The following is a 23,741-nucleotide window of genomic DNA, read 5'->3' as shown; positions in this document are numbered from 1 at the left end:
GGAACACATACGTAACAGCACTGGCACTTCTAACACACTACCTTTTGAATATTTGATTTTTTAGACTAGTGATATTATTTTATTCACTGAGAATTCTATTCCTAAAGGGCTTTTCCATTTTTAGTGTCATAAAATACATGGAAATGTCTGTGTGGGTCAGGAGCAACTGTGATGCTCAGACCCCCCACATCACCCTTTTATTACTTGAGCTAATGAAGTGACTAGTAGAAGATTGGTACCTGGAGAAGCATATACAACACACTTGCTGTAGGGCTTTTTCTTCTTGTGACAAAATAAAATTGAGCCTATGGAAAAATGGATTTGATTTCTGCTAGGATAGGGAAATTGTACTTATTAATTATAGATATTTCTGGTTTTGAGTAAATGTCAGAAAAGCAGAAGACTCTCCCAGTTGTCAGGTAACCTGCCCATGCTGACCTTGATACTCTTGGCCCATAGAGTGAAGGCACTGCATCATCTCATTTAAATGAATATCCACTTCTACAAAACATAAGCAAACTGCACTCCACAACCTCCAGTGCAATTCTTAAAGAAAGACTTGCTCATTAGCAACTTCCAAAATAATTGAGTTACCTAAATTGTTAACTTATTTTTGACACCATATTGTTTCTTACTCGACAAGGCATTGCTACCTGACACTTCCAGGTAAAAACTTGTGGCATATAAGTCCTGTAATCATGTCAAATAATGAAGCGATGACCTTTTTTAGATCTTCATGATGCTTTATGGAAGCTAGTGCAGGAATGATTCCAGGGTTTTAGCCAGCACAGTTTTAAATGACATGCTTTTGCTGCTTCTCAGGGAGAGATTGTCCCACAGCCTCAAAGACCTCTTGCTGTGTGGAAAATGCCTTTTCCTTTCCTTCTGCCTCAAATTTTCCATTAACAAATTTTTCTCCCAACTTGTACACCCACTCATCTTCTGTGTTTTTATGACCTTCCAGTGCTAGTAGACATTTACTACAGCCCTCTTGTCTAATGGCCAGATTATGTGTATTGACTTTTTCTCTATAAATGTGCCCCTTCAGTGCCTTAATCTCTTTTGATGGAATTTTTTTCTTCTTTGAAATCTTTCCCATCCTTCATTGCTCTTTACTGTCCCTGGCCTCAGTTAGGAAGTTCATTTCTTGCAAGAATTCTGGATGCCTCAGGCAATACAGTAAAATACAGTAGGATGGTGCAGCGGAGAGGAGAAAGGGAGCAAGCTGTGCCTGGAATAGTGCTCAGTGAAGAACAAACATGGATACCAAAAAAGCCTGAATGCAAAAGTTACATATTAGCATCAATAATAAGAACAGTACTTCACCTTCACCTTCAGTGCTATGCTACTCATCATTTTAGACATTGATACCTCTCCTTGCAAGAGAATTTATATAGTTCTGGGCTCGCAGATGAGAAATGGTTGAAAGTAATATTTCAGAAATGTTTAATATGTCCTTGCACAATGGACGCTGTCAATGGCTGTGTTGACAACTTATGGTTTAAAATAGCCAAAGGAATTAGCATTTTGTCTTTGCAAATTTAATGTATTAAAACATTAAATACTATTAAAACAATATCTTAATTTCATTCCTTATGGTTGTAGGACACTGCTTCCAGCACTTAGCAGAAGATCTGTGTATAACACCTATTTCTCATGTGTCTTAAGTGGAAATTTCTGCCTTTTATTATGTAGCTCAAGTCATGGATACTGTTTTTGTATATCAACTTTCTCCTGGCACAGACTATTATGGCTATATACTAGGTCCAGCTCTTTTCAAGGTCTTGTAGCAGACTGCAGAGGTACTGTTCCGCATCGTTTCAGGCTCACTTGACTGTGTGTGTCAGTGACATTGCCTTCTGGCCTTTAAGACGAAGGCCACTATTTACAGCTTCGTAGATACGTAATATGTGGAGTGCATTACTTGAGGAATGGCCGTAAAACGTGACTTTTTCTATTTGAATGTGTTAGAAATGCTGTACTGAAATTCAGCATTACTGACACACTCAGCAGGCTCGACCCGTGCTGCACCGGGGATGCCATGGATGCAGCTAGCCATACCAGCACGCTGCTGGAATTGAACGGGGGCCCAGTCTGTGCTCTTATGAGGCAACCCTGCTTAAAGCAAGAGTGGCTGAGCAACAGCCAGTGCTGCTGTCAGTGACACTTGACAAGACATTTCCAGACATGGAAACTTGAATTCTGTTGTCCAGCTACAACGTGGGCACCTGCAAACGAAGGTGCCAAGAAAACAAACATTCAGGAGCTTGAGGCTATTTAGAAGAGTTAAAATTAACTCATGTTTTAGAAATATTAAGGAAAATGGTGATTTGAAAGTAACCTAAGCACATGTTAAACAAAACACAGAGTAGCCCCTTGAAGTGCCTGAGGCGTCTATTGTGCACTAGTTTGCTTCAAAACACAAACAAAACCATAATTACAGAGAAAAATAAATTAGCTCTAAGTTTGCGTATTCCAAGGGCCCAAAACTGTGAACAAACCTGTTTGCTTTTGTTTTTGTTTTTTTTTTTTTTTCAAATTGTGTAATTGTTTTATATTAACTTGGGAAGACAAATGATCCTGTAAGAACCAAACAAAGGACAGTCCCTTATCAGAAATGTTCTCCAAAAGACTTTCTGGTGTGTGAGAACTAGTCCCCGAAAGCAAGAGGTTTGCTTTTGCCAGACTGTGAAGCAGCATCCCTCACTGCTCCTTGGGGAACATCGGGGGAAGTGCTAGTGATCAGGACTTCGGGATGCTCAGGCAGAGAAAGAATACGATGATGTTGGTAACTGAAAGGCAGCAGGCCTCCTTCCAACTACTGTCAGACAAGCCTCACAAATCAAAATCCTCTTTCAGATGCCCAAATTATATTTCTGTTGGCTAAGACTTTAAAAACTTTTAAAAGTTGCTTAAATTAACAGCTGTCTTTGGCTTCATGTTTCACCTTAGTCAGTTGTTTGTATATCCTTCTGGCCTTCTCTTTGGTTTCATTTCCCTGTTGTGTGTGCTTTGACTTTCTCCAATTACTTTCACATTTGCATTTTTTAAAGCAAACCTATGACTCCACAACTTGCCCTGCCCTCATTCTCCTCATAAAAAAATAGGAAAGTGGCAAATTATTTTTCAGCATTGCATACTGTTGCCTATCAAGTAGGAGTTTGCTTTGCTCCCTCTTAAATTCCAGAGTATCATTCCACAAGACAGTAGCAACATGGAGGCTGCTTCTTACTTTTAAACGCCTTAAGAGATTGCCTGGGGAGTATTTCTGTCTAGCTGTCTGCCATCACGAAGGTCTGTCCCCCAAAAATTTTGAAATTGCTTTGATGCCTGCCTTTAACAATGCTAAAGGGAGAGGGCAGGGGTGGCTATGCAGTTGATAGTAGCATGTAAACAACTGGTGGTTAGGAAAATACCACCTCCTCTGGGCACGAGAGCAAAGGAAGCATGCAGAATAAAATAAAAACCATTGCACTTTCCCAATTTTAAACATTTAATAGTGCACTTATTGAGTATATTCTGTACAGATATCTATAGCAAGTTAAACATTTTCCTTTCTCTCACGTAGATCATAGTCATGTAAAGCACATTTACAATAGAAAACATACTTGAGGTACAAAAACCCAAAAAGAATATCTGAGGTATAAATACAGGTATATTTTAAATAATCTTTATCATGCTTTATCTATGTTTGACAGTACACTGTGGGCAAGTATACATGTTTACAATAGAATGGTATGTACAACATACAATTTTACAAATTCAAAAGTGTTTGATGTAGAAGAATATACAAGGTTTTCCTACTCACGAGGAACATTGTTACTGGAAGTACTACATTATTTGCCATAATAAAAAAAATCTTCATCAAAAAGCTTAAAATAATACTGACAATGGTAACAAAGTCTCAGTCAAAATTCCATCTTGCAACTCATTCATACCCTAGCCACAAAATACATTTATCACTTAATACTGCACCTCAAAATCAAATCTTTACCTTTACAGTAAAACCTACAGAAAGACACCTTTCCAGAGGACCTCAAGACTTCCTACAGTTCATACAAGTTGATTCTCAAGGAGGGGGGAATATCCCAAAGGCTTTTAAATGCAACAAAATCCAAGACAAACTCCCACTCTCCTCTCTGCCCCCAAATACAACCCTCCAAATTGCTCACATCCAGGTTCTGTTCATGTTAATGTGCAGCTTTTAGGAAAACAGGCAAAGGAGGGAGAGAAAGAGAGAAAGCTCACATGATGCTTCCTAGCCACCTCACCCCACCTGCTGCTGCAGGAGTTCTGCCACCTCCCAGCACCACAACTCCAGTGTTGACTTTTTCCTCTTGGGCCATTAGAATACATTAAAAATATACAAAAGCTCATTAAAACACTTACAGTTAATGCAGGTAAGAGTAAAAGCAACAAATATTTTTTGGCAAATTAACAACTGACATTACTGGCTCTCTTCACCAATGCATAGACATTTCATTTCTAAGCTGCTACGTTGCTCAAAAGTATATTTACTTAAAATTGCTATGGAATTGCTAATCACTCCTAAAAGATCATCTAGATAAGGAGTGGGCAGTAATCGCAGCAAGCCTCTTGTAACATCTGCTTGAGGGTTTTTAACAACGTTAGAGCTGAGGAAAATGCAGAACTGGCACATGGGAAGGATGGCTACTCCTAGGTCACAGGGGAGTCCTACTCTAGGTTGAACTGTATCCAGCATACTAAAATCCATTCTGGTTGCCTATCAGTGTACCAGACACATTTCAAGTTCGACTTCTGCTATCCTTTCAACCATTAACACACTCATTCACACTTTAATCTCTGTGCAAACCTTTCTCTGCTTATCTCAGTGAGAACACTTTGAAGAGTACCAACTATTCCAGTGGATACACCGGTCCCTCAACGCGCTACAAATAAAATGTCATGGGTATGTACATAAAGCTAAGTATTTCACATGGGAATGATGAGCCTTCACCATATTTCATAATATATTTTGCATTTAAAGAATTTTGCTTCTCAGAAGCAATTCAAACCATCTAATAGTACAATACTTTTTTTTTTCTTTTTTTTTTTTTTGCACAGTCCTCCTATGTATTCCAGTCGAGGTCTACACTATAGACCTTACACAGACAGGAAGCAGCTTTAAAGTGTATGGTATGGCCACAGTCCTATAGTAATGCTCACAGTCAAGTTCTCATGCTGTCATTCCTTCATGACATGGCTTACAGATGGTACACTAGTCCAGTCTGCAGGAGACAAGCCTCAGTTTTGGGTAATGTCTACGTTGCTGAGGTGTGGAGCGCATGGCTGTTCCTCTTCAGTAGTCACCTGGATTTCACTTCCTTGCTCTCAGGACTCTGATGACTGAAAGAATCTCGTATCTTAACAACTTCAGATGCACACAAGTGTCCAAAAGACTTGGTGTACCACTCTGGCATGTGACCCCTGATGTGTGAAGAAAGAGTAATGATGAAGTAGGTACCAGTAACTTTGTTTGCATTTTATTAGTCAGAATCAAGTACATATCTAGTTGGTTAAACACCTAACTAGGGAATCTTCTCGTTACTGTCTACTGCTCAGCTCAGCCTTACTAATATATAGACTTGCTCAAAAACAAGTTTGCTGCAGTGAGGAAAAGTTATCAGAAGTTCTGTGAGAACTTTGGCCTCTTTACTAACTTAACATCTACTAAAATGTCCTTGCACCCAAATACATCTGTCACAGGAAGGGGTGGGGTTATATACCAACAGCTATGGTGGAGCACATACCGGAGGCTTCTAATGCAGCAAACCACACCTGCTATTAGATGTGCACTAAAGTCAATTTTCTGTGACATCTTAGAGGCCTGTGTGCATGCCTTTGAGAAGTATATACTACTGGCCAAGCTAAAGCCTATTCAACCATCTAAATTTTGTGCTGACTACACGGAAACTATACAAGAAAAGTTACCACCAGAAAAGGACAAAGTGGAAATTCATACCTTAAATCAATTCTGCACATGTAAGTAAGTTTAGATTTTCCTGACCCGCAGGGCTCAATCAGATACCTAGACAGGAGCACATTGACTCTAACGCCTGCCACTGGAGCACGGTCATGGTCCACTGAGGTTGCTAAAAGCACACAAGCTCCTTTGGGGAAGTTTGTCCTCCATGTTCTAAGAAAAAAAAAGAAGAAAAAAAAAAAAAAAAAAAAAAAAAGAGTCTTATCTTTAACAAAAAGTAGTTCAAACATCTAGTAAGACTTAAAATCACACACCAGGAGATATTTACCTATACAAGCTACATTCTACTACAGAAATTGTAGGCAAGGTTGCCACATATGCAGGATATAAACACCATCGTGTATAAAAGTCTTACCTTAAGACTACGAAGTCCCTGGCTGGGTGAGGTGCCATGCTGTTCTGGACATACTGGTATATATCTGTCTGGCTATCCAATGGTTCGATTACTTTTGAATCTATAAGATCTTCATCCCAAAGATGCTGCTCTTTGAGTAAACGATTTAAAACATCCTCTGGTGTGGCTGGGATTTCAATGGTAGTTTTCCATAACCGGAGTGGAGGACCTTCGCACACCTGGGTAAAATCGGCACAGAGTCCTCAGTTTTATTCTTCCTTAGACTTTCTTTTCCTTTCTATTTTAGTGTTGGCTAAATACACCAAATTAAATACACACATATATGTATATATTGTACTAAGCTTGTCGTAAGCTCAGACTAAGGTTGCTTTCCTAACAGCCAAAGGCATCTGCACACTGACTTCCAAATTATTTTTAAGTTACAGTTATCTTCTCCAGTATGGGCCACTATTAAATTGTGACACTACAGAAAAATATCAGCCTGTCAAGGCTTTGCACATGTAAGTGAAGGCATTTAAATGCAATACAGCAAACATTCTTGGGTTGGATAAACAGAGGAACACAAATCAGTGTGTGTTACCTGACTACTGCTGGAGGACACATTGTTTTCAGACGTGTGCAACTATGCCAAAAGATTAAGGGCTTTTTTTTTTCTTAAATCTGTCTGCAAAGAAAGGTGTGCACTGAACCTCTGTAATATCCTATGTTGAAAGCCTGCTTATATTAGAGCAGGTGAGCTAAAAACTAGAGCTGTGGCATGAGTGACAGTGTACATACCTTCTTGTAGGCCAGCTCTGCTTGCTCTGAGGTGGAGCAGCTGACCCAGCCTTTAAACTTCTCCTTCATCTCCTTCAGCAAGTCGTCTACGCAGTCCTGGAGGTAGCAGTGGTAGTCGGATGGCTCGGCAGTGCTGCTGCCACCTCGGAGCTCCTCCAGGCTGAGGGGACGCAGGTCCTGCTCTGTGTATGAGTTCCGACCCCTGCTCATTTCTTCGGGTATCTGATGGACAACAAGGGTTAAATCATCCTCTTGCACTCCCTCCCCAAATCACAGAGTTCGTTTAGGAGCTTGACAGCCACAGAAAGACAGGGACACTAGTTTTGTAAGTGGTGGGACATGTACATGTCAGGTCAAGAGCTCAACATGAAGAAATGCAAAAATTAAGTTTGTGACTTTGATTTAAGTCAAATTAGTTTCTCATTTATGAGGTGTCTTTTTTATTTCCAGTCTTTTTCTTTGTTTCTTTGCTACCCAATTCAGATCCATTCCCACAGCACAGTTTATCCTGCAGACTGAACGAAGGAGGGGTCAGTTGTCAGCCCCAAGAAAAGAGACAGGCACGTCTTAAGTTGTGGGCTCTGAAAAGATTTGATGACGGTGAGGAAAACCAGGACTCAAAACATGTCTGGTTCTCCATCCTGGGCCCTAGAGGGAGCATGCTTTAGTTCCTACAGACCCTTCAACCTACAGTCTGACAGTGTCATGTTCCAGGATGCTTTTGTGGCCTCCTCTTGCTAACTCCTGGGAATTTAAGCACTGAAATTCCTGGCAATAACTTCTTGCTTTGTAATTAGAGCAGAAGTTCACAGATCCTCATGGCTGCACAATAAAAGCTTGAAAACATATTTCAAATGCAGCTTGGATGTAACAAAAATGTCCCAAATCCCACAACTGCCTCATGACTTTTGAGAGCCACTGCCAACAGAACAACCCTCTTTTCTTCTGGCACCACTTGTAATTCATGTATGCACCCAGATCACGATGCAAAGTTTTTTAAAAATGTATTAAACTTTACTTAAATAAAGAGATATTCCTAGCTCTCCATTATACAGCAGATCTAATAAGCCATGTTGGCCAATACTCCACCCATTAGTTTTGCAAATAGGTGTTTTACCTGAAAGAGCTTCTTGCATTCCGCAATCATATGAGCCAGCCCTTGGGTTGCAGCCAGATTTTCATTTAGGTCTTTCTGATCAGGTTTTCCCAGGCTTGGTTTTCTTTGCATCACCCTTCACAGGGAAAAAGAGCACAGACACACACAAAAATCCAGTTATTTAATGGAGAGCAAGAGAGATGCTTGGTAAGAAAACAGTAGGATTCCTAAATCTGCTGGTGATTTAGAGCACTGCTGCCTGGGACCAAATCTTGGCATGGTGTTACTGACTTCTCTTGCTACTCTCTCTAAACTTTTTCTTTGGAATCCCCCCACCCCCGCCCCCGTTTCTTCCTTCTTGAGGAAGAATGGGTAGGATCCCATAACTGTTCTACACCTGGTGCCCTCTGAGGTGTCCAAGGTGATCACAACTGGTTGAGTCAATGCTAGACTTTGCACAACACCCCTATCTGTGGTACGGGACCAGCAGCAATAAGCCCTGCTCCCCAGAGACCTACCTTGGGGAAGAATTCTCTCTTTTGAGAGTGTTTAAGTGGAAAAGGGAAGGTGCTAAGCAGACGGCCAGGTTTGTTGGTGTCATCTGGTTTTCCTTCACTGCAGCTGTGACATCACTCAGGAAATACAGAAGAATCTGGAGGACCTCCCTGTTCTCGTCGGGTAAAAGCATAATGGCAGCCTTGATAGCCTGGAGACGCTGATCCTTTGGCACATCTGCATAATATTAGTAATTCTCTCATCAGCTCATTGATTTTCCACACACACAGCATGAATACATCCCAAAGCAAATTCCAGCTTCAAATATTTGACTCCAGTTTGAAGTGATTTCCTTCAGGATGCATGCCATTCGTAGGAAACATGAAGGAATTTTTTTTAACCCACTAGTTTAAACTACCCTCAGCTATTTCCTGCCTCACAAAAAATGCAAGCAAGAAGAAGTTGTGCCTAGGCCAGTGTTAATTTTAGATTTAATTTGAACAGCTATATGCTCCTGCAGATGCATTAAAATGACAGAAGCCTGGAGTCAGGCAGTGAACAAGCTAACAGTCCAGCCAATTTAGAAATTCTTTGGCTTTCAAAGAAATTCAAAACACAAATGCATTTTAGAATAGGTGAATTAATTAAATAAATTGGCTAGCAAAGCTTTTCAATAATGATGTCATAAAATATCCAGAAAGCGCATTACCAAACACAGAGGGTTGCTTTATTGAGCAGATCATTCAAAGTCATGCGGTGGAAAAAGAAAGTCAACGCTGTGAAGCCCCATACCATTAAACAGCTCCTTGGTTACTAACAACAAACAGCCATTGGAAAAATTTGACGTGTGTCTTTATATAAGGCCCTCTCCTCCAAACTTGAAGGGAACAAAAAATGAAATAACCCAGATCAGATCTGCTTCTTATAAAGGGATTTCCAACAAGCCGTCTCTGAAAACAACATCAGAGTCCTGGAGCATTTATATCACCATTAGCACCACACCACCCTCACTGCACGTCTCGTAATACAGTGCTAACTAGATATTTAATTGGTATTTGCATTGGGCTTCAGCAACTTTGTAAGGCTTGCAGGTGAGTTTAGAAAGCAATTTTAAACAAAAGTCCACTGTTTTTCACACTCTCCCCTCAATTAGCTCAAAGCACAGTGAAGCCACATGCGGACAATTCCAGTGCGCAGCCTGGTGCGTAACACCGAAGCAAAGGGAAATTTTGTCCTTTGCAGGAAAGCAAGATTTACAGCTGCTTTAAGGCTCTTTTTGCTTTACACAGGGATAAAACTTCCCAACCACCTCTGGGGATTCCTCAGACCTACCGCCTGCAAAAGGAAAGGAACAGATACTTCTGTAGTGCTCTGTCAAACTCTTTCTGTCACTGAACCCACATAGACTTGCTGTTTAATATGCACAGAAGTGGAGAGTCTAACTAATTTTCTCCATAAACCTTCCTGGGAATCCAAACACACATAAAAAATGCGTACACTGAAGTAACAGTATGTATGTTTTCATTTTAAACTGTCACCTCCACCTACGGAGCCCTGAAGGAACTTCCTGTGACCTTTTTGTAGCCATCCTCATAAGCACGGCACAAAATACAGCAAGGGCTCAAAGAAGGTGTTTTTGCAGTAGGTTCTGTTGTAGCTGTGCTACCAGGGGAAGGATACATGGCGCGGGAGCTGGGCTGGTGTTAGGAAGAGAAACCACAGGATCAGCAAGGTGCTCATAGTGCTTGCATCAGTTTGGATCCCCATGAAAGCTTTAAATTTCCGGTCACCAAACATTAATTCATCTTTGGCCATTTTATAAAGTAGATTATTCCTAGTGAAACAATGTTGAAGAAAACTTCTGAAAGACAACGTGTTTTTTTGGGAAGATCCAGAACAAAATTACCATCCACACAGAACTCAATTTACCTAGCTCCCAAAACAGAATGTCTCCCTTGCTGGAGTTAAACCTGCCATCTCAGAAAGATTAATTATTTCTTTGCACGTGCACTGATAAACTCCATTTTTGATGTGACTTATTCTAAGCACTTTCTGTTATGGTACCTATCAGTTAAGTAGCTACAAGTTGGTAACAGAAAAGCCTTCAAATCAAAGGTTGTTTTCAAAACTTGTGGTGAAGGATAGAAGAATATGAATTATAAGGAAATAGGTATTTTTTGGCAGCCTTGCTCTTATAAAAAAAAAAATATCTCAGTAAGTTAGTGGACATCAATCCCCTCGAAAGCTCCAAACTCTGTTCGTGTAATGCTTGCACAGCTCCTTTACCTAGCCACATCAGATGAGGCTTATTTTCCAACTGTAATATCCAGTATGCTCACAGAAGAGAGGAAACTTTATAGCAAGTGATGGAGGATTTATATTTATTCCCAAGCTACAGAGAAAGATGAAATAAAAAGAACTTGTACTTGTTATACAATTGGAACATCAAAAATCAGTTCCTTATGAGGCAGCCTGAACTATAATGGCTGCTAGAGAAAAGCAAAAGATCAACATATACAACACCTGTAGTGCCCAGAGAAGCAATATTAGAAGGTTCCACCCTTGCCACACAACTGACCATTTGCCATCTAGCTGTAGAAATCTCAGTACTTACATTGGTATATCTGTAAGAAGGTCTCGGAGAGTTTGTTGGTCATGAGAGGCTCAGGGAGATCACGGAAGTATTGCTTTAACATGTCTGCTACATCATAAGCAGACTGGCCTTCGTAGTTGACGCTGTCTGTTGAATTCTCATTCATTTGACGCAAAGCCTGAATTCTTGATTTGACTCCAGATTTCCTAAACAGTCCAACCTATATATATATGGAAAGGTAAATACATTTATAATGAGTCCAGCAAATTTGAAACATCTAAGTATCATAAAATCATAGAATCATTAGGGTTGGAAGGGACCTTTAAAGGTCATCTAGTCCAACCCCCCTGGAGTAAGCAGGGACACCTTCAACTAGATCAGGTTGCTCAGAGTCCTGTCCAGCTTGGCCTTGGATATTTCCCGGGATGGGGCATCTACCACTTCTCTGGGCAACCTGTTCCAGTGTTCGACCACCCTCATTGTCAAATTTTTTTCCTTATATCAAGTCTGAATCTGCTTCCTTCTATTTTAAAACCGTTACCCCATGTCCTATCACAACAGGCCCTGCTAAAGAGTTTTTCCCCATGCAGTTTTTCCCTAAAGTATGCTCTTTAGCTTCTTGTACGGGTTCTAATTTCATGGAAAGCTTTCCTTGCATTAATTATCTATTTTGTCCTGTTTTGAGTACACTTTTTCAGTCTAATCCAGGAACAATAAAAATTAACGGAAGGCTGAGTTTTGGGTGCTGCATGCGTGTGGGATAAGAGTACAGCAAAACCCACCTGATCCAGGCAGTGGTTGCGGAGGTACCGCATGGCTTGCTGAATGCTCTGTGGAAGAGGCTGCCCTGTGCGCTGGACGTTGACTTGCAGTGGTACTCCAAACACATTTCGGTCTTTATAATCTGGCACCTTTATCCTCTTCATAAATTTCGGTACTGCCCTATTTAAGCAAATGGAATGACAAAATTAAATTACACCTCTGTTGACCATTTATCTTCTGTATTTCCAGTAATTCAGAAAGTCAGTGAAAATAAGTGAAACATTTTAGTAATATGGAAAGCAGTGACAGTACAAAATAGCTAATCCATTTAGGGTTGGGAAGGGGGAGAGGACAGAAAACAGAGTTTCTCTAAGAGAAAGGCTTGACATTCAGGGCAGTATGCTGCCTGTAAGTATTAATGTGGTGCTACTCCATCAATATTAGTAGGACAAAAGCTACAGGGTAAAACTGCAGGGGCCAGATTGAATTGCAAAAGGAGTCAAAATAAATTCTGCGGTCAGTGACCCCTTATAACACTGCTTCTTTAGGTTTCGGGAAAGATGGGCATTTGAACAATGAGCTTTTGTATGTCAACTACTTGTTCTGCAAAGTCCTCAAACTGGGTCCACCACCCACCAGTGTGCATAACAGCAGGAAACTGATGTAATACATTTGAGTTTGTCAGCTAAAAACTTCAGCTCTATAAACAAGCCCTTTAAGGGACCCCCCTCCTTGTCAGCCAGTGACTGTTTTTACCCCCACCTCCCACTCCAGTTTCAATGAGAGACCTTTCCATCTGCTTATGACTGCAAGGAAGAAGTTACTAAATTCAAAAGAATTATTTACCCCCAGGTCCCCGAGAGTATTGGTTTCATAAAGGGAGGAAAAAAAAAAAAAGCCATTAAAATGTGAAAATATTGAGATCATTTTCCTAAACAGGGAGAAAACCTAATGTCCAGTGCAACAACTAATAGGACACAGTAGCACTGGAAAACAGGGAGACCTATTTAACATTTCAATATACAGTACAGCTATACAAACAGCGCATTAGATTTACAGCTGACTAATCTGTTACATAGTAAAACAGAACCAATTTGTATTGCCATACGGTTAAGTTTAGGGCATTATTGATACATGTATGAATAATACTTGCTTTGTCAAAAAACATGCCACTGGAATGTGAAAAAACACATTGCGATCTCCACCGAGAATCTGAAGCATGCAGGGATAACCGGTCAATACTTATTTCTGTCTTTCAGAACAAACAACTTCTGTATTTAGAAAGGCTGACATAATAACAGCCTTTGAACAGGAGGTACTTTGATGCTGAAGCTAAATACTCTCTGTGACTCCTGGGGAAGGGAGGAGGCTGGCCTGTGGTAGGGAGGAGAAAAATTCTATTGCGTCTTTTGCATCCTGAAGGTTACACAGGCTGCACTGCAGATACAATATAAGCGCTTTCTATTTCATTCTTCTGACAAAAACCATTCAACTGGGTTACAACCACCTGGCCACAGCAGAAATTGCTGCCCGCAAAAAAATTCCACCATTCTCCCAGCTTTTCTTCCTCCTCTCATCTTTTTTGCAAGTTAACTGGATTTACAGAGGTGGATTTATTGTGCTTTAAAGAGAGGAGATAGTTTTCAGCTAATGAGACACTAGAACTAAAGGCAATTTACACTATTTAATGACATAATCATATAGAGAATCTAAAGCAAATATTTAAGGAGTAACTGAAGAAAAGCAAGCATCTACTGAGATCATCTGTGGTTTGTGCCATTGCTCGCTAACTGCCTCAATATACAACTAGTCCTTTTTTCGCTATGGATAGTGGACATCTTCCTGCTCAGAAAGCTGGCCTGTACTTAATTTCTCTTACTCCCTCACATGCCCCCTATAAACTTACTTCTCACGCCCAATAAGATTACACTTTACGTAAAGCGTTAGTGATTTTAGCCCCGTCTTAGGAACCACAAATCACTGTCAGCACAGGCTGGAGGAAGAAGTGCAAATATGGAAATAGAGAGATGGGGGGATTTATTGCATCTTTCTAAAAGTTGCTTAGGATGAGTGCAACTGTTGTGCTTGCACAGCCGGACTGTCTACACATGGCTCTGTGCCCTTACCAACTGAAACCGTGTTTGTTGGACGGTGTGTACTTCTCCAGGAGAGCAGTCAGCTTCAGAAGAGAGTACTTCTGCAGCAGGTTCATCTGCGCCACAGACTGGCAGTTGATCTGCAGCGACACTGAGCTGAGGCTGGGCCGGTGGGAGCTCTGGAAGCTGTGCCACCTCAGCCTGTGCCTGCAGAGAAGATAGGGGACAGCGTGAGGACCGGTCACTGAAACATCTCTATAGAAATTACCGCAAATGTACTGCTAAGCTCCTGCCCTTGGCCGCTGCTGTCTTCTGAGATTTCACAGCCATCAGCATCTCTGCATCACCTGGTGCAATGCAGCATATGCAGGTGCTTCAGATGGCAACCTGCACTCTGAGCTGACCCACAACTAAGTGTTAACCACACGGTCTTGCCCTATCAGATATCCTCTGAGGGCTCCAACACCCTTTTTCAGAAGCCCTTTCAGTATTAATGCAATGGGAATAAAAAAACTCCATTAGGAAAAAAATGGCCCACATTTTCAGGACACATCAAATGGGAACTAAGCGCTTCTAAAAGTCCCATTAAGTACACAGTAGCAGCTGTAGGCAACTAAATGACAGCAGAAACCAGGCCCCTAAATGACCTGCACCAGTTTTAAAGGAAAACTGGAAACAAAGCTAGAAAGAGTTCAACTCCTTGCTCCACTCACAATACAAAACATAGTAATCCATCCCACAGTAAAACTCCCAGCAGAAACTGGGTGGCCACTGGAGCTCCCCCAGTTCCCCACTGTGCTACAGTGATCAAGAGAAAGTAAACAAACCTCATTTTCCCCACAGATTTAATGCCCTAGCATGCTATTAAGAAACAGCTTGCTACCGAAAAGTGCAATTTTTTGAAACAGTCTAGAAATCAAAGCCTGTACTACACACTGACACAAACCAGACCATACTTACACTGGTTCTCCTAGCCAACTTAGAAAGTGAATAATCCTACTTGAAGTCCCTCTCCCTCCCATACACTGTTTCAGTTTGAAGAACCACCATCCCCCAAAACTGCCTGAACTTTGCTCCTAATGCTGACTTGCTGAGAGGGCTGTTTTTCAGTGACAACTCAGGTTGAACACACAAACATCTAGCTATGAAGTGTGAGAATCACTTGTCTATAAGTCTTGCACAAATATTGCCTTCACCTATAATTGTTTTGGGAAGCAATGGGAACAAGCATGTGTGTGCTTGAATGGCCACAACTTCCATTGCACCTTAACTGAGTGTGGTGCAGCCACCACACAGGCACTTGGGCCAGAGGGGACCTCACTGGGGCCTCCTTAAGTTCCAGAGTTCATGATCTCACCTGCTGGACCGTGTCAGCGATGCACCCACCCCAGAGTCCCTCCTGTCCTGCATCCCCGAGGGCTCTTCTGTTTCATTCAGTGAATTCCCAGTACTGTCAAGGTCACTCGGTGTTGTTCGATCGTTATCTACATCGAGGTGGATCTGCTTTGGAGAGGAAGGACACGGGGAGATGGAGTCGAGAGCCGAGTCGGAGTCCCCTTCATCTGAGAACTTCTCTGACCACTGATTTACTATTCTCTGCATCCCTTTGACGTGGTACAGGATGTCATCTAGTTCTGGAAATATGTCTTCATTTTCAAGGTCTGCCAGGTCACTCGTACTGGAATACAGGATTGAACCTGGCACGTTGTCGTAAATACTCAGGCGGCTGCTCACTGAGCTGGAGGAGTTTCGTCTTTTCCCCATGCCCAGCTCTTTTGAGCTGTCGCCGCTGTTTTCCCTCTGAAGGGTGAGATGGCCATGTCCGTGGAAACTCCCTGTCCTCCAGTTCACAGAGGCATTGCTTTCTGTCGGGGAGAAGTTGCCATTGGAGAGTGCTTTGGGAAAAGTGCCAGGCTTATGATCTTCAGGGATAAAAAACACTGTGTCTTCTGCAAAGCTTCCCCGGTTCTTGAAATTCTGCTCCATCACGTCACTGAACGTTGACTGGTTGAAGGGGTCAAAGCCTTCCAGGTACATGCCCACCCTTTTATTGTAAGCACTGAGGCTGCGTGTTCTCGTGACAGGACTGGGCGTGCTGACGGCACTGCTCGTCTCAGACTGACTACTGCTGCTGCTGGTCTGGGTCGAATTTGAGACGCTCCTCTTTCGTACCATGGGGAGGCTGATGTGATTGCCATTGAGGGCAGAAATCTCCACACAGTTAAGTTGTTTCAGTTTATCTTCATCCATGCCCTCCTGCAGGATGGGCCCGCTAATAATAAGGCCAAGCTTTGAAGGAGTTTTGCTCTTGCCATGGTGAGAGCTCTTGATTTTCAGGCTCTCCATTCTCTTGAGTAGGCTCTTTGTTTTGGACTTGGTGTTCTTCTCATTGGCTTTTGGGTTGAAGCTGAAGCTATTCAGCTCCCTGGGCGAGGGCAGGCTGCTGAATGAGTCATCATTAGCTATGAAATTGCTCGATGAACAAACGCTCACAACCGAGTTTGTCCTGGTGGTAGATGCCTCGCTCTGCAGGGTTGGTTGGTGGCTGCTGGTGCTGCTGATGCTCAGAATGGAAGCCACCTCCTGGCGTTCACTGAAGTCTGTTAGCACACTCTCACGGCTTGCCGCGTTAGTAAGGTGAGGAGCTTCTGGGGAGGGGGTATTCAAGTCTGGTTTTGGAGGGAACACATCAAACTCTTCAAGCCTTGACCATCTCTTGCTGTCCCTCTGAAAAGTCCATTTGCCACTTATTGCACAAGGTTCATCTTCATCTGAATCTTCGCTCTGCAAAGAAGAAAAACCCTGAAAGTACTGCTTACAAACTTCCCAAACAGCAAAGGCAGTTGCATTTAAATACAATGCCCACTAAACTGCTTTAAGCATGACCTGGTTCTCAGTGAATTTAAAGTGAAAATAGTCTTTTACTTCAGGGAAAACAAGATTAGGCCATTAAGCTCATCACAGGAAAAGATAACATGGGACAGGCAATATAGTTTAACAGTTTTTAAATACAAAAGATATATGCTTTGTAAAAAGAAACAAACAATACAATCTGCTTTAAATTGCTCTTCTCTAAAACCCCTAGTATCCATAGACTTTTAATTAATTGGTCACAGTGGATAGCCCTCAGATCAATGGAAATTCCTGGCATGCATAAAATTTTAAAATGGAGTCAGTCAGGGGTTGAGGTCCCTCTGGACTCTCTCCAAAGTTACACTCTGTTGATAGTGGCTGTGTGTTTATACTCCTCTTTGCAATTACAAGATGTTTCTCATACATTATGAATTGTAGCAGCTTAATTTCTTACCCATTTGGGAAGTCTGAACGGTCTCCTCGCTGTGACTAATGGGAGAGCAGAAAAACCTCTGGCACTGCAGGAGTGTGATGCCTCCAGGCTCTTACCTGGTCCACTCTTCCTCCCACAGGCTAGCAGCTAACATTTTAAGAATGTCCTGTGAAGTTTCTACCTCAGTCTCGCTCCAGGCAAACTTTAACACTCATAGATAGTGAGCAGCAAGAGCTCACTGACAGTGTAGCACGTAAGTAAATTGTAAATAACGTCTCCACTGATGATGTTTGATGTATGAGTAACGCCTGAGGGCACAATTACACGTACATCACCTACGCCTACAATCTTTTCATCTAAATACTGAAAGGGGATGATCCTGGGACTGACATCTTTGGTCTTTCACATATCTGGAAAATTTCACGTTGGAAGAATAAAACCAATTAAGATATTTTAATACAACACCATGAAACCACAAAATAACCTTTGGTGTTCAGAGTAGGAAACGCTAATTGCCACTCAGCTCCAGGAGTTACACTCCATTTGTTTAGATTGCTTTAATTTAAAAACAAACACACATGCCTGCCCCAAACTGTAACTATTTGTGTGCCACGAACACAAACATTTATTCTTTGAAAAATAAGTAAATAATTCATATTTCAAGTATTTTATTTATGCATACTTCAGCTCCTGATCCCCTCTTAGTTTTTTGGGGGGTGTTGGTTTTGTTTTTTTGGTTTTTTTTTAAACAGTACAGTTCATCAGCTCAGCAAAATAAGTGAAACACCATATTTATTTTTTATAACCAAATACACATGGGACACAGAGCAAATGTCATTTTCTTTGTTTCCCAGCTACTGCAAACTACTTCTGTCCATGACTCAGATGAAAACCTAAGAAGACTCACTTGCTTATTTAAAGTTTTCAGGCAGAAAACAAATCACCTGAAACTGCCAACAGATAATAAAGATGGTTCAGTGGTGAATGTAGTTTGACTGGAAAAAAAGGAGCTGTAAAGTGATCTTAATTTGCAAAGAGGTTAATGCAAACATAAGGAAACACATGTTTCTATCAGCACAATTTTTCCCTACTGTTAAAAAGCTTTAAAGGCTAAGTATTGATTTTAATTAAGTTAACAACAAAAGGGAAGAGGATCCAAGTCCATCTGCCAGAACATGGGTGGTGAATGAAAATCAGGAAGGACTGAAACAAAAGGTAACATCCAGACTCCGGAAGATCTGGTGTTTGGACCTGAAGTCGGGTCTGGTCTGACCTCTAACAGCAATACTGATCATTCCAGTGTTAACGAGGTTCAGGAACAAGGAGGAGGAATCTTCTGGTGGTCATAAACGGCAATCCAGCTGTCTACTCCTACATTTAAAGAGTTCCTATATATACTGCCTCAGAGTGTTATCTTCTGGAGCTTGGATGCTGTTTCCAACATACCACAAACAGACAGGGAAAGAGGGGATTAATTCCTGGTAAACAACCTCAGAGCATTTGTATGCATTCTTGTTAAGGGCAGGGCAGCATTGTATTGCCTTAGCTCAGTCATCTTTATCTCCAGTTGTCATATCCCTGGGGATGGTATCAACTACTGATCCTAGGACACACACACAGTTTTAAGGCAGCTATCGAGTGGTACCTTACTAGCAAACCCCAGCAACTCAGCTTTCTGTTGGCACCGCCTTACTGAAATTACAGTAGGGGCTCTCTTATTTCTCACCATGCTCCACGGGGATCCTGAAGAACTAGGAATTACTTATAACTCCTGCTGAGCTCCCTGGAAACATACACACTTTTGGAAAAGGTAGCTGATGTATTCTGTAAATATTTTACTTTAATTTTGAGCGATATAATTAAAACCCAAGAAAATAACGTGCCAAATCCTACAAAGGATTGGCTCTTTCCTTTGCAGGCCAAGTGCAGTCCAGTTGATCCTGCCTACATTATAACAAAATAATAAATTTCTAAAGTGATGCCAAAGAACCAAAACTGTGACGATGACACCAAAGATGACACTCTAATCTTCAGGTCAGCTCATCATGGCTGGTCAGGATCCAGCCTCCACCAATCTTTACAATCTTTACCTTTACCAAGTGCAGGTAATACACTACAACATGGACAACCTCACTGGCAGCCAGAGAAGCCCAGTGTCTTTCAGACTGGGAGCAGCATCCCGAGAAGAGTTAGCTAGACAAATAATCTTTAGCTGCAGCCAAGCCCTGAAGTTTTCATTCAACGAGAACACAAAATGAAATGTAAGCAGAGTTTTGACTGTGTGTCCTACTCAGATGCCATCCTAGACTAGCTAAGCAATCTGCTAGATATTTTTTCAGTTTTATTAACATACAGTGTTGTAACAGAAAATATTAAAGGAACTTACCCTTTTCCTGTGGGGACTAATTTCTAGCTTCATCACTGCACATTTGTTTAAAGTATTTAAGCGCCTGCAAAGCAAAGGAAACCATATTAAGAGAACACCCCGGTGTTTTGACACAGGCTATTCCAGTTCAGAAGCTTTTGTGAAGGCTGTCCCCAAACTGCTTTGCATACAAATAGCCACAAGCAGAGTTTCAATTAGAACCCTAATTAGACTTAACCATTAACCCATTACATTTAGCTCTATTCTAACTTCAGAGAGAGGGATAGGTGACTATTTGTCACAATTACCTGAATCAAAGTAAAGAGAAGTGAACGGAAACTTAGACTAAGTTGAGAAGTGCATTATATCCCACGAATTGTAATAATTACATCTGTTTAAACAGGAGACATCTGAAGCCTGAAATAGTCAATCTCGACAGACTGAAAATAAGGGAAAAGGCTTCTTATTTGATGCTGTGTACATGTGCCTGCGTGAAACAGTATGTTGCTTTAAAATGTACTTTGTAAGATAAAACCTCACAGAGAAACACTTATTTTCCACTTATTTGGTGTCTGTTTTGTTTGTGAACAATGATTATTTTCAATACAGTCCTAGGACAAGACAACTCACCAGATAAAAAAAGAAAACAACCAGAGATGTGAAACTCTCTAAACTTAAACGTTTCTTTTACACCTAAGAATGTTAGTCTAAAGGAGTAACACTTAAAAATAAATTGCTGCAGCAATAATAGTTACTCAGCCTCCTTGTGAAACCTAAGAGCAGTCTGGATGCGTATCTTGAAGTACTGTATGAACGTAGAGAAGCATCCTTCTAGTCCCTGATGTGAGCTAATGATCTGGTAGGTATCCCCAAAACAAAAACAAAAACAAAAACAAAAACAAAAAAAAAGAAAAGAAATCTTTCTTCTCCTCTCTACCCCAGAAGCTCAATGCACAGTCCTGAGCACAAACAGCTTAAAGCAGAGCAAAACCTGGCATTATTAAACACATGGCTCCATGGCAGCTTAGGCACAGCCAAGTGCAGGCCGCTCTGGTCTCCTGCCCTTCTCCCAGCCCTTGCCTTGCCAGAAACTGCTCCAGGGAGATGGCTCAGCTAAAATCCGCACTGGTAAAGTGTGGTTAGAAAAATGCTGGTGCTATGGCAAGGCAAAGTGCAGGAACAGGCTGGGTGCAATGCAGAAGGCGGAAAAGCTGAAGCAGCAGCTTCCTGGAAGCGACAGTTTGGTCCCTTGTGTTAATACTTCCCCTTGTGAGGCTGTGCTGACGGCTGGGTGAGGAGACTAACTGAGCTGAAAACTAATCTTTCAACACTTTGTTGGGCTGAATTTCTCCCAGGTCAGTTCTCCAAGTTGTGTGAAGGGTGGTGTGCGCAAAGGGGAGGCGGAGGAACAGAGCCACCCCTTTCCTTCAGCTGGACTGCAGCCCAAATTCAACAGGAGCAAAACTGAGCTGTAGAAAGCCTAATTCGTTCTGAAGGAAGTTGTATAATTTTCACATAAGTGTAAAGAAGAGCCTGTATCAGCAGCTTTGAAAAACTGAAACAAAACAAAAACAAAAAAAAAACCCAACCAAACAAAAAAGAAATGCTGAGTTGCCTTGTTGCTTCAGACAAGTCTTTTCAGATTCATTAAACTTGTAACTTGAATCTAGAAAATGTGTGCACAGGAAGAATTACTAGTTTCCGCTTTTTCCCCTCGCCTTTTATGCGAAGGATTGGTTGCAGATGGTATTTACACAGGGCTTGATCCTGAGGCTATCAAAGAAAATGGAAAAGCTCCTACTGGTGCTTTTGCTACAGTCATGAAGTGAAAAAAAAAAAAAAAATAAAAGGCAGTTTGATCTATAATTAGACCCAGCCACAACACAGCAGAAAAGAAGAGAAACAGGAAGAATTGCCATGGGTCAAACAGTAGGGCAGTGGCAGGTTAGGAAAGTTATCCAGATCTCTCTATTTTCATCTTTGCTCTCACTTCAAAAAGGCAGAAGGCTCAGTTCTGTTGGCTGCAGTTGGTGGGCACATGCACAAGTTCAGTGAATTTCAGAAGAACTGCATTTACAGCACGGCTGAAGGGTGAAAGTACCATCTACGTGCTACACAACAAAACTGCTATTTTGGTTTTTAAGAGGCTACACAGCAGAAGAAAGTCGGCTCCCTCTCTCTGCTGTAAAAAACATTCTCCTCTCAAACTTCTGGGTTACAAGAGCAGGGAATATTAAACTCTTTTCAGTTCTATATTGCGTAATAATTTACAAATTTCACAGTGTTGCAACCTTTGACTTAGGCGAAGTTGCCACCGAATCCCTGTATCAGGCTTTATCTAGCTCCAGCGTGTCTGACCGCTAATAAAGATGGTCTCTGATTTCACAAAGATTACATCCACAGACTTTTCTCCTACTCAAATTAAAACCTTGAAATAGATGGAAAAGGGTAGAGCAAAGACCTCTGTTTCCGCAGAGGGTGTTTAAGAAAAAAAATCCCCCAGCACACACCTCTCAAAAATGAGTACGAAGGCAAGATAAGGTAACCTCCAATGAGTGAGGTTAAATAACAATAGCAGCAAGGCAAAAAAAGGCTCTGTTACACATCTGACATGATTTCATCACAAACCTAGTTTCCCTTCTAAAACCTAAATGCTCTTCAGTGATTACCTCAAGTCTGCAACTTTCATTATATACATCACACAGCTCGCTTCAGCTTCCGCTTGACTTTAGCAGTGCCCAGTTCCTTGAGCTACAGGACACTGAAAACAGTACAATATGCAAAATTGCTTACCTATCTAACTGTCATTAACCTTCACTTCACATATGTTTTGCAATACTTTTTAAGCACAAAAGCACACATTCATTTTCTACAGATCTTCTCATCAAATTCAACTGCAATTTTCTCTTCTGCCTCTGGACCTTCTTCTTTGGTAATTCCATTCCTAGGTATAAATTCAACTTATCATTTCCCTACTGACAGTCAACAGGTCTGCCTCATTCTTTAGCTCCGTCTTACTTTGCCCAAACCTGTCTCAGCGACACCTTCGTGGGGACAAGATGGGAGACAGAGAGATGGGGCAGGATTGCTGCAGACAGCGGTTACAGCCGCTTTCACCGTCTGGCTATCTCAGTATCAATTTCTACAATGCCTCCTACCGTGGCCACTTTCTGGATGACAAGATAATATTCTTTCCCATTATTTAGATAAATGCCTTAGAGTCAGCCCTCTCGCTGTACATCTTCGCATCCAGATGGTATCTTACTCCTGTGGAGTGTTATGTCTCCAAAACGTCACTTTTCCTCACCCTCCACGTACACAGAAATCCTATCCAAGCTCTCATTCTCCTTCACCCTGGATCTGCAAACCCCTTCTTCCTAACGATGACCAACACAAGAGGACCTGCCTCTCAGTCCCAGACCCTGAGTGGTGACTGACCCATACCAGCCCAGAGCAGCAATTACACTGGAAGCCTGAACCTGCTGCACTCAGAACACGAGGCACTGGAGCTTCTCTCAGAAAGTGAGCAAACAATGTATTTTTCCTAGTCTTCTCCTCAGAAATGGCCAAGCTAGTTTAGCCTGAACAAGACATTCACTATCAAAAATTTCAACTTGAACACCTAACTTCAGCTAATTTAGAAAATAAAATGCAGCTTTATAACAGAAAGCCTTTGTTAATCTAGAAAACAGTCAGTTCTATGCCAGCGGTAACCACTGGTAATTCATTCTGTTCTCACTAGCAGGAGAAAATTCTCACCCCATGCACCCAAGAAAAGTTGCAGCAATGCAGAATATTATATTTATTCCTTTTAAATGACAATTTTCAATCTGAGTAACTGTATGATCTAGCTTTAAAGTATTTTCTTGATGGATTTAAATTCTTAATTCCTTCTTACAGGGCAAATTCCAA

The 23,741-nt window shown here is 41.5% G+C and overlaps 1 protein-coding gene across 4 annotated transcripts in view; it reads right to left on the bottom strand.

The window, feature by feature from the left end:
* Positions 1-3,475: 3,475 nt before the first annotated feature.
* Positions 3,476-23,741, bottom strand: part of DLC1 (DLC1 Rho GTPase activating protein) — a 236,805-nt gene continuing 216,539 nt past the window's right edge. For all 4 annotated transcript variants that reach the window (XM_086746475.1, XM_086746478.1, XM_086746477.1 and 1 more), the window contains 11 exons: positions 19,851-19,914; positions 15,536-16,962; positions 14,209-14,385; positions 12,103-12,262; positions 11,342-11,540; positions 8,751-8,964; positions 8,254-8,368; positions 7,137-7,358; positions 6,360-6,577; positions 5,984-6,157; positions 3,476-5,448 (listed from right to left, as the gene is read on the bottom strand). In XM_086746475.1, coding sequence (XP_086602601.1) covers positions 5,328-5,448; positions 5,984-6,157; positions 6,360-6,577; positions 7,137-7,358; positions 8,254-8,368; positions 8,751-8,964; positions 11,342-11,540; positions 12,103-12,262; positions 14,209-14,385; positions 15,536-16,962; positions 19,851-19,914 — 3,091 coding nt within the window. In that variant the 3' untranslated portion in view covers positions 3,476-5,327. The remainder of the gene's footprint in view (positions 5,449-5,983; positions 6,158-6,359; positions 6,578-7,136; positions 7,359-8,253; positions 8,369-8,750; positions 8,965-11,341; positions 11,541-12,102; positions 12,263-14,208; positions 14,386-15,535; positions 16,963-19,850; positions 19,915-23,741) is intronic.

This window comes from Chlamydotis macqueenii, chromosome 4 (genome assembly GCF_036417535.1).
Source record: "Chlamydotis macqueenii isolate bChlMac1 chromosome 4, bChlMac1.mat, whole genome shotgun sequence".
Classification (NCBI taxonomy): domain Eukaryota; kingdom Metazoa; phylum Chordata; class Aves; order Otidiformes; family Otididae; genus Chlamydotis; species Chlamydotis macqueenii.
Note: the sequence above shows the minus strand (reverse complement) of the source record. Positions and strands in the feature narration are given on the sequence as shown.